The following is a 16,178-nucleotide window of genomic DNA, read 5'->3' as shown; positions in this document are numbered from 1 at the left end:
TCTGTGTCTTGTGGCTATGCCTGGCTATGACAAACAAGTATCTGGTAAAGAAGGAATGGAATCACCATGAAGCCTAAGACCACATTACAATTCATTTCCAGGAACTAGGCACACGGCCACCCAAACAAAATCAGGGTTCTAATGGCCGGGCAGAAGTACGGTTGATATGGTTGATGGGCAGCCAAAAAATACTATCTGCCAAAGTCACTCAATAATTTTTACAGATAAGTTACGGTAGTTCCTCTTTGTCTGCGGAGGTTCCAAGACCTGCAGTTGATGCCTGAAACCATGGAGCATACGAAACCCTAAGTACTGTTTACTATGATTTTTCCTGTACGTGAATATCTCTGATAAAGTTTAATTTATAAATTAGGTACAGTAAGAAATTTAACAACAATAACTAATAATAAAATAGAGAACCAGATATAAATCCACACATTTACAGTCAATTTATTTTCCACAAAGGTCTTAAGAACATACAATGGGAAAAAAAAACACTCTTCAATAAATGATGCTAAGTTCCTATCTCTCACCATATACAAAAATCAAATAAAAGTAGATTAAAGATTTAAATCTAAGACCTAAAACTATGAAACCACTACAAGAATACATTGGGGAAACAACCCAGGATACTGGTCTGGGCAAAGATTTTTTGTGAAGACCTCAAAAGCACAGGCCATCAAAGCAAAACCAGAACAGTTAGATTACATAAAGCAAAAATGCTTCTGTAAGCAAAGGAAACAATCAACAAAGTGAAAACACAACCCAGAATCTCCCACAGTATAGGAGAAAGTATTTGCAAACCATCCACCTGGCAAGCGATTAATAACCGGAATATATAATGAGCACAAACAACTCAATAAAAAAAAAACACACACACACAATCTGATTAAAAATTGGGCAAAAGATCTGAATAGACATTTCTCAAATGAAGACATACAAATGGCCAGTAGATATATGAAAAATGCTCAACATCACTAATTATCAGAGAAATGCAAATCAAAACCACAATGAGATATCATCTAACCCCAGTTAAAGTGGTTTTTACAAAAAGGGAATAAAAGATGCTGGCATGGGTGTGGAGAAAGGGGAACCCTTGTAAACTGTTGGTGGAAATGTAAGTTGGTATAGCCAACATGGAAAACTGTGTGGAGGTTCCTCAAAAAACCAGAAATAGAACTACCATATGTCCAGCAATTCCACTGCTGGGAATATATCCAAAAGAAAGGAAATCAGTATTATCAAAAAGATATGTGCATTATAAACAGCACACCCGTGTTTACTGCAGCACTATTCACAAAAGCCAAAATATGGAATCAACGTTAAGGGGACATCAACAGATGAAAGGACAAAGAAAATGTGGCATAAATACACAATACAGTATTATCCAGCTGTAGAAAAGAATGAAATTCTGTCATTTGCAGCAACATGGACGGAACTGGAGGTCATTAAGTTAAGTGGAACAAGCCAAGCACAGAAAGACAAATATCATATGTTCTTACTTATACGTTGGAGCTAAAAAAGTGAATCTTATGGAAATAGAGAAGAGACTGGGGGTTACCAGAGGCCAGGAAGGGTACAGGGCAGGAGGGATGCAGAGAGGTTGGCTAATAAGTAAAAACATAGCTTCATAGAAGAGATAAGCCTTAGTGTCTGATAGATCACTGGGTGACTACAGTTTCTGATAATCTACTGCATATTTCAAAATAGCTAGAAGAAAACAATTTGAATGTTTCTAGCATAAAGACAAATATTGAAGGTGATAGATATCACAATTACACTAATTTGATCTTTACAAATTATGTGAATGTATTATCACATGTATCCTAGAAACATGTACATCTATTATGTATCAATAAAAATAAATAAATAAAAGAATTTGAGACAAGAAAAATACAAACCATTAAAATCATAGTTTTCTGCCTGTTCTGTGATTGCATTTTCTCCTTGATTTGATAATGCAACTGTTCGTGATATCATTTCTGCATAAGATCATGGTTATTATTATTTTTTGGAAAGAAAAAAATAAAAACCATCATTAATTCAACAAGAAAAACTAATAATAAAGTAGAACAATTATAACAATATATCTACTGTAATAAAAGTTATGAAAAAGAGAAAGAAGATGGTCTCTTTCTCTCTCTGAAAGTATCTCATCCCACTGCACTCACCCTGTTTCTTCTTGTGATCTGTCCATAACTAAAATCGTGATCTTGTGGTAACTGAGAAGGCAACAAAGCGACCAACGGGGCAACGGGCGGGTAGCGTGTATACAGCATGGAGACACTGGACAAAGGGAGGATCCATGCCCTGTGCAGGTTTCAACACAAAACTCAGAATGCACTCATTTAAAGCATGCACTGTTTATTTCTGGAATTATCCATTATATATTTTCAGAAGATAGTTGACTCTGGGTAACTAAGAAAGCAAAACCATGGATAAGGGTGGGGAGGGGGGCCTTACTGTATTTGGAGCTTATGTGATTGACTGAGTCATCACACTATTAATATTTATTGATCATTTACTATGTGCAAAGCTAGATGTAAAATGTTGAAGAAACAATAATAATCAAAAACAGACTTGGGAGGCCAAGGTGGGCAGATTACAAGGTCAGGAGTTTGAGACCAGTCTGGCCAATATAGTGAAACCCCATCTGTACTAAAAATACAAACATTAGCTGAGCGTGGTGGCAGGTGACTGTAGTCCCAGCTACTCAGGAGGCTGAGGCAGAAGAATCGTTGGAACCCCGGAGGCGGAGGTTGCAGTGAGCTGAGATCGTGCCACTGCACTCCAGCCTGGGTGACACAGTAAGACTCCTTCTCAAAAAAAAAAAAAAAAAAAAAGACATAGTTCTTATACACAGCCTAATATCACAAAAAATATTAATCAAATAAAGAAACATATAACTCTGGCAAGATTGCTCTAGTGAACTTTGTTACCTTTTACAAAAATTAATTCCCCTTTCTCTCTAGGAGCTAGGCAAGTTGTTCAAGACCAAAAGAATCCTATCTTCTCCCTGGCCACAGTTATTGGTTCAGAAATGGATGAGTACATGACACAAGGAGGGCCAGTGACATGAACGGAGAGGACTGCTGGGCACTCTTGGTCCAGAAGCTCTCTCACTCCTCTAAGATTCTGGAAACAAGCACCCTCAAACTGTTGATGGCTTCCCATAATCAAGAGAGGACTCTGGCCAGACGATAAAATTGACAGTAGAGAAGACAAAGTGGAGAAAAGCACAAAATTCAATCTTTGGCAACATCACTCAAACCAATCAACCCTAAAGCCCATCTGGTTTCTGAACTCTCAAGACACAGGATACAATAAAGTCACTATGCTTGTTTAAATCAATTTGACTTCAGTTTTCTGTTACTTGCAACAGCAGTCACTCTAAGCTGAAGAGCAATTCACAATTCTAAAGGAGCTTAACAGACGAAGGTTTACTCAAGTTAGAGAAGGTAGCTCTTGAGTAAGCATTTCTTAAACTGAGATCAGAAGAATAATTAGGAAGGGAAGGAAGGGCACTCCAGGCAGCTGGACCAGCATCTGCAAAGGCCCCCAGGGTAGCGGGGAAAGAGGTGAGTACTAAAGAATGAAAAGCAGCAAGTGAAAAAGAAAAAGCAGCAAGTGACATGGGATGGAGAAGTGGGTAAGTGCTATACTCATCAGGGTCTCACAGGCTGTGCTAAGGAATTAGACTTCATCCAAAAAGTGCTGCAGGTTTTTGCAGAGAAGGTGGCATAAAAATTACTGTGTATAGTGTGGTGACATTAATTCACATATACCTAAGGAACATACCTGACCACCAGTACTATAATGAACATTTAATTTTCAAATAGCTTTCAAGACAACAGAAAAATTTCAGGAAACACTGTAACTTGACACACGTGGAATCTCCTCTACCAAGTTAACAGAAGGGCACCCAGACAGCTTGGCAGTTCTAGTGAACCACACTTATGTCCTGACATGTGTTAATCCAGGAGAGTTTACTTGGAAATTATTTGAAGACATGGGCTCTACAAATGAAAGCTGACAGTAATTATCAACCAGCCCAGCTCTCACGGTGCGCTGAAGCCAAGGGTGTCAGTGGGATTCCTAACGGGGCTCACTGTCAGGAATGCCCAGGCACATGTGCTTGTCTCAAAGTGCTCCAAGACTGGAAATAAATAACAATGTGCTTATCTCAAAACGTCAAGAAACAGCTGCCTGCTAAGCTTTTTTTATTTAATGACTGCTTCATTTTACTTTCCCCTGCACTGCAGAATTCCAGGAATTACTAAAAATATATAATTCTCCCAAAAAACTCATCTTCATTAACTGAAGCTAACTGTTTTACTCTCTGCCAATATTACTGCAATCCATTTCACAGAAGACAGGCTTTTATTACTCTCAAATATTGTTAGTTAACTCAAACTCACAATTACACATACAGATTACAGGTCTGCCAGGCTGAAGTGTTTCAATTGTGCTCAGAAAATAAATGTTTACATTGAAAAGTTACAAAATATTAAATCATGTAATTCACTGTAATAGCAAAGAAATCATTAATTCTCTGTATATCTATTGTTTATAACAGTCTACAGTATACTATCGATGGTATGTATCATCCTCTGAGAGATAGTTAACATCACAGATCACAGTACTGCATATCTTAAGACATTGACCTAGTATTTTTCCAGTGATTAGCAAAATGTTGGCTGTTTTTTGTAAACCGACTCAACACTGCAAATCCTAAATGTTTTCTGTAAACAACCTACTGACCTGAACAAACAAGAGATGGTGGCTAATACTCTCATTCAAAGAAGTCAATCAGAACTTGAAATATGTCACTAGAAAAATTACTAAAATAAGATATTGCTAAACAGCATGAAAAGGACTCTCCTTTATTCTTTTTGATTATTTTTTTTTATTATACTTTAAGTTCTAGGGTACATGTGCACAACGTGCAGGTTTTTACATATGTACACATGTGCCATGTTGGTGTGCTGCACCCATTAACACGTCTTTTACATTAGGTATATCTCCTAATGCTATCCCTCCCCCCTCCCCCGCCATGACAGGCCCTGGTATGTGATGTTCCCCATCCTGTGTCCAAGTGTTCTCATTGTTCAATTCCCACCTATGAGTGAGAACATGCAGTGTTTGGTTTTCTGTCCATGATAGTTTGCTCAGAATGATGGTTTGCAGCTTCATCCATGTCCCTACAAAGGACATGAACTCATCCCTTTTTATGGCTGCATAGTATTCCATGGTGTATATGTGCCACATTTTCTTAATCCAGTCTATCATTGATGGACATTTGGGCTGGTTCCAAGTCTTTGTTATTGTGAATAGTGCCGCAATAAACATACGTGCACATCTGTCTTTATAGCAGCATGATTTATAATCCTTTGGGTATATACCCAGTAACGGGATGGCTGGGTCAAATGCTATTTCTAGCTCTCATACCTAGGAATCCAACTTACAAGGGATGTGAAGGACCTCTTCAAGGAGAACTACAAACTACTGCTCAACGAAATAAAAGAGGACACAAACAAATGGAAGAACATTCCATGCTCATGGATAGGAAGAATCAATATCGTGAAAACAGCCACACTGCCCAAGGTAATTTATAGATTCAATGCCATCCCCATCAAGCTACCAACGACGCTCTTCACAGAATTGGAAAAAACTACTTTAAAGTTCATATGGAACCAAAAGAGAGCCCACATTGCCAAGACAATCCTAAGCCAAAAGAACAATGCTGATGGCATCACACTACCTGACTTCAAACTATACTACAAAGCTACAGTAACGAAAACAGCATGGTACTGGTACCAAAATAGAGATACAGACCAATGGTACAGAACAGAGCCCTCAGAAATAATACCACACATCTACAACCATCTGCTCTTTGACAAACCTGACAAAAACAAGAAATGGGGACAGGATTCCCTATTTAATAAATGGTGTGGGGAAAACTGGCTAGCCATATGTAGAAAGCTGAAACTGGATCCCTTCCTTACACCTTATACAAAAATTAATTCAAGATGGATTAAAGACTTTTAAATGTTAGACCTAAAACCATAAAAACCCTAGAAGAAAACCTAGGCAATACCATTCAGGACATAGGCATGGGCAAGGACTTCATGTCTAAAACACCAAAAGCAATGGCAACATAAGCCAAAATTTACAAATGAGATCTAACTAAACTAAAAAGCTTCTGCACAGCAAAAGAAACTACCATCAGAGTGAACAGGCAACCTACAGAATGGGAGAAAATTTTTGCAATCTACCCATCTGACAAAGGGCTAATATCCAAAATCTACAAAGAACTTAAACAAATTTACAAGAAAAAATCAACCCCGTTAAAAAGTGGGCAAAGGATATGAACAGATACTCTCAAAAGAAGACATTTATGCAGCCAATAGACACATGAAAAAATGTTCATCATCACTGGCCATCAGAGAAATGCAAATCAAAACCACAATGAGATACCATCTCACACCAGTTAGAATGGCGATCATTAAAAAGTAAAGAAACAACAGGTGGTGGAGAGGACATGGAGAAACAGGAACACTTTTATACTGTTGGTGGGAGTGTAAACTAGTTCAACCATTGTGGAAGACAGCATGGCGATTTTTTTTTTTTTTTTTTTGAGACGGAGTCTCACTCTGTCTCCCAGGCTGGAGTGCAGTGGCGCAAACTGGGCTCACTGAAAGCTCCGCCTCCCAGGTTCACACCATTCTCCTGCCTCAGCCTCTGGAGTAGCTGGGACTAAAGGCGCCCGCCACGACACCTGGCTAATTTTTTTTGTATTTTTTCAGTAGAGACGGGGTTTCACTGTGTTAGCCAAGATGGTCTCGATCTCCTGACCTCATGATCCACCCGCCTCGGCCTCCCAAAGTGCTGGGATTACAGGCGTGAGCCACTGCGCCCAGCCTGTACTCTTCTTTTCATGGCAAAGCTCCTAGAAGAGAGAAAACAAATTCTAAATAAATAATAGCTATCATTACAATAAGCTGTAGCTAGTTTGATTAACGAATCATTCTAAAATATCCAGACAATATGAAAGCATTATTCCTAAAATACTGGTCCCTCATAAGCATCAAGAAAAAAATAATGAAAGTTATCTATAACTGATTACAACAAATCACACTGTCAAAGAATTCTCATGTTGGTCAGGGTTTGTCGTATGAAAAGACGGTTTCTTTCCTTTACAATGAAAGGAAGTAATGTGGGGTTTTTTTAAAATAAAAAAGAAAACCTCTAGAAATAACTGACATTTGATATACTTTACACAAAATAAATTGTCAATTTTATTGTTACTGCCCACAAATATGGGAACCCTTCGCCTCCAATCAATGAAGCTAGAGTGTCTAGTTGCAACATATCATAGCTTTCAAGATTTCTCAAAACAGAGAACAGATTTTCATAAGTGTATCTGAAAAGAGCTTCTACAGAAATGCGAGTCTCAGAAAATCCCCCAAGAGGAAATGTCTCACATACACACATAAATAGACAACCTAAAAAAGCACTAAGTCTTTTCAAAGAAATGTTAATAGAATAAAATGTAAATTTATCTTAAATAACTAAAAAGCTAGTATAAAATCAACACTTGAGATTCCCAGAATATTTATAATATTTCCAATACAAACCGGTTAGCTTTACAAATAAGTGAGAATCCAACTAAATTAAAATTCAAATATGACTAAAATTTACCCATGTTATCCAAGAAAAATCAAAAAACTTCAAATTCCTGAAGCCGGTGCTTTATCCGTGAAGCAGTGTTGCATCATAGCTAGACAGATCACATCTCAGGGCAAGGCCCACCCTAGCTACTTTCCAGTTGTCTGGCCCTGGCTAAATAAACTCTCAGCTTCAGCTTCAGCTTCATTTTTTTTTTCTTTATTTTATTTTATTTTATTTTATTGAGATGGGGTCTCGCTATGTTTCCCAGGCTGGCCTCAAACTCCCAACCTCAAGTGATCCTCCCGCCTTGGCCTTCCACAGTGCTGGGATTATAGATGTGAGCCAACACACCTGGGCAGCTTCACTTATCTTAAATGGAGATCACAGCTCTTCCATCAGGTCATGGAAAGATTAACTCAAGTCCTATCAGGATTCAGCTCATCTCGTGCGTAAAACATAGGAAAGCCGATGTATTAACTTTCCACGGGATCTCCCTGTTCTCACCCTCATGCACTCTACAGCTCTGGCCAAAGCCTTCTGCAGGTTATGATTGTTTTTTCTTAGATCTCAACCAGGGTTTCTCCTTCATCCTTTCAAGGTAAAGGGCTACAGTAGCCATCTTACAACCACACTCACACATTTAAATCCTTCCATTCCTTTCAAGGCCCAGGAAAAACTTAAATCCTCTCAAGCCCAACACAAACACTACCTCCTCCATGAAGCCCCCTAATTCCTTCAGGTCAATGTTTCTCAGCCCTGGCTATTCCCAGTCATGGAGGGAATTTTTTAAAAAATTAAACAAAATTCTCTGAAGCCTGGGCCTTAGCCATGCTGTTGGTCTGAGGTGTGGCCCAAGCATCAGGGAAGGAAGTGACCTCTCCTTGCACGGAGACCCCACAACACTTCACCAGCCCTTTCCTCGCAGCACTTTGTACAGGATGGTGGAAAACTTACTGTAGTTTTTACCATTAAAAGTAACGGTCAAAACCGCAGCTACTTTGGCACCAACCTAATACTTAATTTTAATCATATACAAATGCATTTAAACTATAAAGTTCTGGAAAACAGGATCAGTGTTTGATTTATATATCGCCCTCAAGTTACCACAAGTACAATAACTTGAATTGCTAGGCTGCCAGCTATCTCCTGAATGCACAGGTAAATAAATAACATTTCAGTGCCCCTGGAATATAGGATCCAAATTCATGATTTGAAACAAAAGGTTATGAGTACCCAAATAAATAAATAATCTCCATTTCAACAGCTCAGCTGTTAAATTCTACTTATATGACTCAGCCAATGCATAAGGGAAAAAATAATTTATTCCAGAAAGAGACACAACATCGCTAAAATAAAGCTAGTACAGGGCTAAACACTTCAGTGCTCCCTCCCTTCCCACCTCCTACCATTCTAAAACACTTACAGTTCTCTAAATAGATCAAGCACCCTTCTTCCTCCATGCTTGGAATATACACTGCAATCTTCAACCACATTCCTCAACTGGCTCTTACTTCTCATTCTGGAAACACCTTCTACGATGGAAAGCCTTCCCTTAGGTGAAAGTCCTGGCTCAGTATTCCTCTTCTGTATTCCTTTAGTGTTTGCTAATATTACTCATATCACAGCAACTGTCAAAAATAAATTACTGGCCAAGTGCCATGACTCACAACTATAATCTGAGCTCTTTGGGAGGCCAAGACAGGAGAGGCACTGAGGAGTTTGAGACCACCCTGGACATCATAGTGAAATCTCATCTCTACCAGAAAAAAAAAAAAAAAACTTAAAAATGTGTGAGGCATGGTGGCATGAGCCTATAGGCCTAGCTACTCAGGAGGCTGAGACAGGAAAATCACTTCAGCACGGGAGTTTGAAGTTACAACGAGATACGATCGCACCACTGCACTCCAGCTTAGTAAACAGAGCGAGGCCCTGTCTCTATAAAATAAATTATTGTTTGGCTTATCTAGTCACGTACAAGTTTCTTAGGGGTGGGGAGGCTCTCATCACTGTAACTATATCGTCTTATATAACATATGGTACTCATGGGCTGGGCGCGGTGGCTTGCGCCTGTAATCCCCACACTTTGGGAGGCCCAGGCAGGTGGATCACCTGAGGTCAGGGGTTCAAGACAAGCCTGGACAACATGGTGAAACTCCATCTCTACTGAAAATACAAAAAATTTGCCGGGCAAGATTGCACTATTGCACTCTAGCCTGAGCAACAAGAGTGACACTCTGTCTCAAAAAAAAAAAAAAAAAAAAAAAAAAAGAAAAGAAAAAAACCATAACCTATAGTACTCAGGAAGTGTTCAATAAATGCTGAAGGAATGAATGAATGAGGAAAAAGGCTTCAGTTTGTTCATCTGTACAAACGAATGAGTTGGTATCTAAGGTCTTTCCCCTTCATGTTCTATTAAAATGAAGGATCAATGTATAATACTTGGATTCATGTGTGGTGTAGAATAGAATAATTTCTTTTTTCTTTTTTTTTTTTTTTTTTGGTAGACAGGGTCTCACTCTATTGCCCAGGCTACAGTGCAGTAGTGTGATCATGGCACAATGCAGCCTCAACCTCCAGGGCTCAAGCAATCCTCCCACCTCAGCCTCCCAAGTAGCTGGGACTACAGGCACATGCCACTACACCCAGCTAATTCTTGTATTTTTTGTGTAGAGATGAGGTTTCGCTATGATGTATTTTTTGTATAGATGGGGTTTTGCCATGTTGCCCAGGCTAGTCTCAAACTCCTGGGCTCAAGCAATCCATTTACCTCAGCCTCCGAAAGTGCTGGGATTACAGGTGTGAGCCACCATGCCCAGCTGAATAATTTCTAAATAATACCATAAATTACTACTACTATACAAATTTTACTTTATACATCATTTTGATATTTAAGCTTAAGGACAGAAAATTGTTGTTACACTGTTTATTATGATTAGAGAAATTTCTCTTCACAAAGCATTAAGTGGTCATTGACAACCCTAATTTTAATAGAAGGTAATAAATGATCTTACATAAAGAACTACAGGTAGTCGGTAACTTTCGATAAACGAATACTAAAGAAATTTTTATGTTTTGATGCCTAAATGGTACCTCCTACTTTACAGATATTCGCTAAGAAAAATTTCAACCCAGAATAGAATGCATATTAAAGGACATATGTGTAAGGTCCATTCTTCAGCTTCTGGCCCAATTCTACTTACAATCTCAAATAGAGTTTTTTTTGTTTTGTTTTGTTTTGTTTTATGTAATCTCTGCAGTGAAGATGTGCAAAAGTGAGATGTAGCTTCAGAATGATTATTTTCTTTTAGTTTCTCCAGGCAATGATGTCCAACACATTGGTAAACCATTTTAAATAAAATAATGAGGTATTTTTGTGAAGATTTGGCTCAGAATTAACCGGGAAGCTATCACTTTCCTAACTGCAACCATTGCTCGTACTAATGGAGGACTAAGCTACCCAAACTATTTAAACTATACATATTTATTTGGAAAAGTTTTATTTGATTACAACAAAGTTGAGTCATTTAGATATACCATATACATTAATGATTAAATTCCTTGATAATTAGGTAGAAACAATTGTATATAGTTATTCCAACTTTACTCTCAAAAGCAAAATATAAATAACATAATCCTTGCTATTTTTAAACAAGCCAAAATAATCTTCAAGTTTTTCCTTTTCACTCTGATAGCATTCTCTATCAGCAACTTGCATTAATGTTGCAGCTTTAAGGTGCCGCATATCATTTCATATCACCAGCACACAACAGTGTATCAAGAGAAATCAGCTCTGAATCTTACTCTGTAACAATGTGCAATTGCCTTGGTCTTGGATCCTTTAAGAAATACCAAAGGGAAAACTCAAAAAAGTCTTTTCAATAAACCCGAGGGTAGATTTGCTCAACGACCTGACCAACCAGGAAGTAACAGAAGTTTTGCTATCCTGTTGAAAAAAAAAACAAAAAAACAAAAACAAAATCACAGACATGAGATTGTCAAGAAGTCAGGGAGGAGACTTAAAGGTATCTTAATGAAAGTATTTTCTCTTCAGTGCCTTTTAAAAAATGTCACTGCATCAGGATTAATAAGAATATCTGGATGCAAGGACACCAGGTTGCAAGTACACTAAAGAATGGTAAGGTCAGAGAAGTGTTTCCTGCCTTTAAAGTTCCTGAAAATAGGCGTGGTGGCTCACACCTGTAATCCCAGCACTTTGGGAGGTTGAGGCAGGCGAATCACAAGGTCAGGAGTTCGAGACCAGCCTGACCAACATGGTGAAACCCCGTATCTACTAAAAATACAAAAATTAGCTCGGCAAGGTAGCGCGCGCCTGTAATCCCAGCTATTCGGGAGGCTGAGGCAGGAGAATAGCTTGAACCCGGGACGCGGAGGTTGCAGTGAGTCCGAGATCCTGCCACTGCACTCCAGCCTGGGCGACGGAGAGTGACTCCATCTCAAAAAAATAAATAAATAAATAAAAGGGAAAAAAAAGTTCCTGAAAATATAAAGTTGCTTAGATATACAGCAAGTTTATCGTTTTAAAACCAAATACACTAAAGCAGATGAGAACACAACCGTGACCAAGCGGTTGGGAGAAAGATGGATTTTAATGCAAAGTTGTTTTGTTTTTATGCATAAGGTACTCCTCGCTGTGCTCGAGTGCGGAAAGGTGGGGTTCTTCCTAAGGTTGATTACATAAAGCAAGATTCCAAAAACAAGAAAAGTGCTTTGCAAACACAGTAACTAGAACTGGCTGAAGCTTCCAGCGTCCAGTCCCATGCTCAAAGATCAGAAAAAGCAACTTTATCCACCACTTTAATAAAATGATTCAAAAAAGTTGAAGTCTTCTGAAGAAAGCCATGGTTGAAAACTTGCCCCGCTTCTTGGAGAACGCCTAAAGCCCTAACGGGCTCAAATTATTCTCCAAAGTCTAGAGCCCAAGCTGCATTTTACGCATTTATTAGACTACAAAACCACGGGGACTCTTCACTCAAAAGCAAAAACACATCCGGAAAGAGGAAAAAATCCATGGCCAATGTAACCCCCTAACCACACGAACCGCCCACGTCCTACCCCAGGCTGCAACGAGGTCGGCACTCACCCACCGCTCGCCCGGGAAACCCAGACCCAGGTATTTCAAAATCAGAAGCACGGCAGGCTCGTTGGCTCTCACAGGCAAGAATCTTAAACCCCAACTTCAGAGATACCCGTGCACGCTGGGCGCTGCCATTTTGACAGAAAGCGGGCCTTGCCCCGGAGGCCCCTACGCAGGTCGCCCTGAGCAGAGCCGGAGTGCCACGGAACCCCTGTCTCATCACCTCCACACCCAGACGTCGCATCCCCCGGCCCAAGGAATGCCAATAAATCCCACCCTGCCGACCATGATCGGGCGAAGTTAAGTCACCCTTGAAATCCCGCAAGGTCTCTGAGGCAGCGGCGAGGGCGGCCGCCGCCAGCGTGGGCGGGGCTGTCAGGGGCGGGGCGTCGACGCGGCGGCCTTCGGTAACCCGGGCAACGCGGCCTTCTAAAGGCACAAAGGGGCGCTGCGCCCCGAAACACAAATGTCTCCGCCAAAACCCCAGACGGTTCGCAAAGGCTCTCCGTGATGCAGCTGCACGTCCCTCGAATGCCCGGACCCCCAATATCCGTCCCCCAGGAGCTTGGCTGGATGCACGGGCGGCCGGGCCTCTTATTTTCTCGCCCTCCGGCCGCGTGGAGCTGCTGCTGGATCCCGAGCCTCCCGGCGGGGGCAGAGGCGGGAGCGGGGCGGGGCGGAGGCATCTCCCTCCTTGCACCGCCCCTTTAGCTGCCCCGAGCCCTGCCTTCGCCCGCCCCCGAAGCGGCGCGGGACGCCCGGCGCGGTCTGCGGTCCGCAGGGCTGCCGGCTTAGGCTTAGGACCGGCCCGCTGGCAAGGTCGAGCCGCTGCATTTTATTTCGTGCGTGGTTTCTGCACAGGCTGGAGTTCCGAGGTTGGGTCGTACTTGGGACCTCGGCGAAGAGGACCCGTTAATTTTTTTTCTTTCCAAAATGGCAGCCTCCAGTCGCGCACAAGTGTTAGATCTGTACCGGGCGATGCTGAGAGAGAGCAAGCGTTTCAGCTCCTACAATTACAGGTGACCCAGCGGGCACCGGGGACCGGGGGCCAGGGGCCGGGGACCGGGGATGTGGGTTGCCGTGGAATGTCCCCGGGAACTGGGAGCCACTGTCCTGCGCCGGCGTCCGCGAGGCAAGGACCGGGCTCCGCCATCGAAAAGCGTGCTCCTACCTACAGGTGTGGCCTCTGAGACCTCGGGGAGGAGCCCTTGTTTCTATCAGGGAAGACGTTCGTGTCCTGTGACACTTTCCCCCTGACGACTATCTTGGTAGTTGTTCTAGGAGCATAATTAATGTTATGTTTCTGCAGAAGAGAAAAAAAGGATGGAAATCAGCCATTGGTGAAGTTAAGGCCAATGTGTTGCATATGTAAAACTTCCCTTGAGCTGGAAGAGTTGAGAGTGGAAGTGGCCAGTGAGTTGCACACAGCGACAAAGCTGAAGGCACACTCTAGCACCTCCCTAAAATTTCCTGGGTGTCGTAATGAGTTCTTTTGGTTGCAAGAATCAAATCCATTCTATTTAGGGTACGGTGGAAACGTGTAGCGGTAAAGGAAAAAGCGTCTCAAGCTTTAGAGCTGAAACAGTTTATCCTGGCTCACCAGACAGAGATCCCGCTTCCTGGACCTTGACAGCAGAATACTGAGGGCCTAAACTCTTACATCGTTAATATAACACATTCACTTTTTCCCACGCCTCCCCACTTCCCTATTTGCCTATGAGTCTTTTATTGTTACTCTTTGTATGTTTTTTGTAATTCAGAACCTCTGCTTTCACAGTGTTGCTGGTTGTGACCCATCATTTTCTTATGGATTCTCTCTGCATTTTTTTTAGGTTTGTTTTTTGTTTTGTTTTGTTTTTACTAACTACCTGCTCCTCTCTGAGTTTGAGCCATATTCCCATGAGAAAGAATCTGATTGGATCAACTCATCTCTTTACCCCAAGGCCCCCTTAGGTGACTGGCCAGACTGTGGATTGGATGTCATAAGAGCAGAGCCTACCCTTGGAACACACCTGGTTAGGTAGGCCGCGCTCCACCAGATGTGTGAGCTGGCAGGCCCTGAGATGGGTCTGCCCAGTACAACCTCGGTCAGAGGACAGGAACACTAAGCCTCTTAAGCAATGATTCTCAAATTTTTAGAAACCTGCCTAGAAAATGTACTCACCCTGCAAATTTGAAAACAGCATCTGTGTCATGCCACTGAGGTTGTATCCACCCAGTTAAGTGGTAAAATTTCATGGGAGAATGATTTTACTTAATGACTTTGACTCTGGAGGATAAAGAGTGTAATAATAGGCATACTGGTGGAACTTTAGCAAGAATTAACCAAACATCTAGCAAAGTACTTAACCAAGTCTGTTGAGGAAACACATGAAATATGCAAGTTAAATAAATAGAAAGCATTTGATTTCACCATAGTCTGGAGTAAGATAGTTTGTCATAAAGCTTACTCAGGATACACAAGGACTTGGAATCAGTAGGCAGTTCACACTGGCAGTGAGAGTCTTACGTGAGAGCACGTAGGAAAGTCAAGGTGGAGCCCTCGAAGACTCTAACTTGGACAAGTTATTCAATCTCCGTATTTCAGTTTTCTTGTTTATGAAATAGACTGTTGGACTAGACAATCTCTAAGGACCCTTCCATTTCTGAAATTCTGTTTGGAAATGATTTATGAGCAAATGAGGCCCAAGTGTTTTCAAATGAGTAATTGCCAACTGAAGAGGAAAATCATTCAAACTTTAGGAAAATCATTCAAGGCTGTACCTGAAAGGCAGCAAATTGAAAATGGGTTTCAGTATGGGCAACTGTAAGATCATATGCGTTCAGAAAATAATTGTTCAAATTATACTTTATAAGCATATACTTTTAAGCTAAATTTATTATCCAAATATAAATATATTATCCAAAGGAGTCTGGTAATCATTTTATACTGTTGCCTGAGATCATGGACCTAAAAACCTAGATACCTGCTACTATTACCTCCCTAGATAAACTTACTTGTTATAAAATATGCCTTTCTTTTACATTAAGGCTGTGTCTTGTGAATTTCAAGAACAGTCCCTTCGTCCTTTCTAATCTCAGCAGCTGTTTGTCACTAATGGCAAATCAATGGCAACACAACATCCACTATCAATTCTGTGTGCCACTGCTATCTTATGTTCTTCACGTCTATTAACACATTTGTTTTGACAATAATCTTGTGAGGTAGGTACTATTTTTATTACCCTGTAAGGCAGCTGAGGCACAGGGAGGTTAAGTTACCTATCAAAACTAACACAGGTAGTGCTGAATAAGTAATCAAAAGTAGACTAGGAAACATTTTTTAATGACCTGCGAATTGTGGTGCCTAAAGTAATTGGAGTAGTGAACTAAATACTTTGGAACTCGCTTGCAAGACCTATAATACAGGCCA

The 16,178-nt window shown here is 40.9% G+C and overlaps 2 protein-coding genes across 7 annotated transcripts in view; one reads left to right on the top strand and one right to left on the bottom strand.

The window, feature by feature from the left end:
* FARS2 (phenylalanyl-tRNA synthetase 2, mitochondrial) overlaps positions 1 to 13,422 on the bottom strand; it is a 515,781-nt gene extending 502,359 nt beyond the window's left edge. Inside the window, exons 1-2 of one of the 4 annotated variants that reach the window (XM_050789674.1) lie at positions 12,773 to 13,003; positions 11,473 to 11,614 (exon numbers count right to left, since the gene is read on the bottom strand). The gene's annotated coding sequence lies outside the window, so the exon portion shown is untranslated. Of the gene's footprint in view, positions 1 to 11,472; positions 11,615 to 12,772 lie in introns of all 4 variants that reach the window. The other 3 variants (XM_050789678.1, XM_050789675.1, XM_050789673.1) reach the window with 3 other exon arrangements.
* An 85-nt stretch (positions 13,423 to 13,507) lies between these two features.
* Positions 13,508 to 16,178, top strand: part of LYRM4 (LYR motif containing 4) — a 154,375-nt gene continuing 151,704 nt past the window's right edge. For all 3 annotated transcript variants that reach the window (XM_050789682.1, XM_050789681.1, XM_050789683.1), the window contains exon 1: positions 13,508 to 13,785. In XM_050789682.1, the coding sequence (XP_050645639.1) occupies positions 13,700 to 13,785 (86 nt within the window). In that variant the 5' untranslated portion in view covers positions 13,508 to 13,699. The remainder of the gene's footprint in view (positions 13,786 to 16,178) is intronic.

Source organism: Macaca thibetana, chromosome 4 (genome assembly GCF_024542745.1).
Source record: "Macaca thibetana thibetana isolate TM-01 chromosome 4, ASM2454274v1, whole genome shotgun sequence".
Taxonomy (NCBI): domain Eukaryota; kingdom Metazoa; phylum Chordata; class Mammalia; order Primates; family Cercopithecidae; genus Macaca; species Macaca thibetana.
This window is presented reverse-complemented; position numbering and strand designations above follow the sequence as displayed.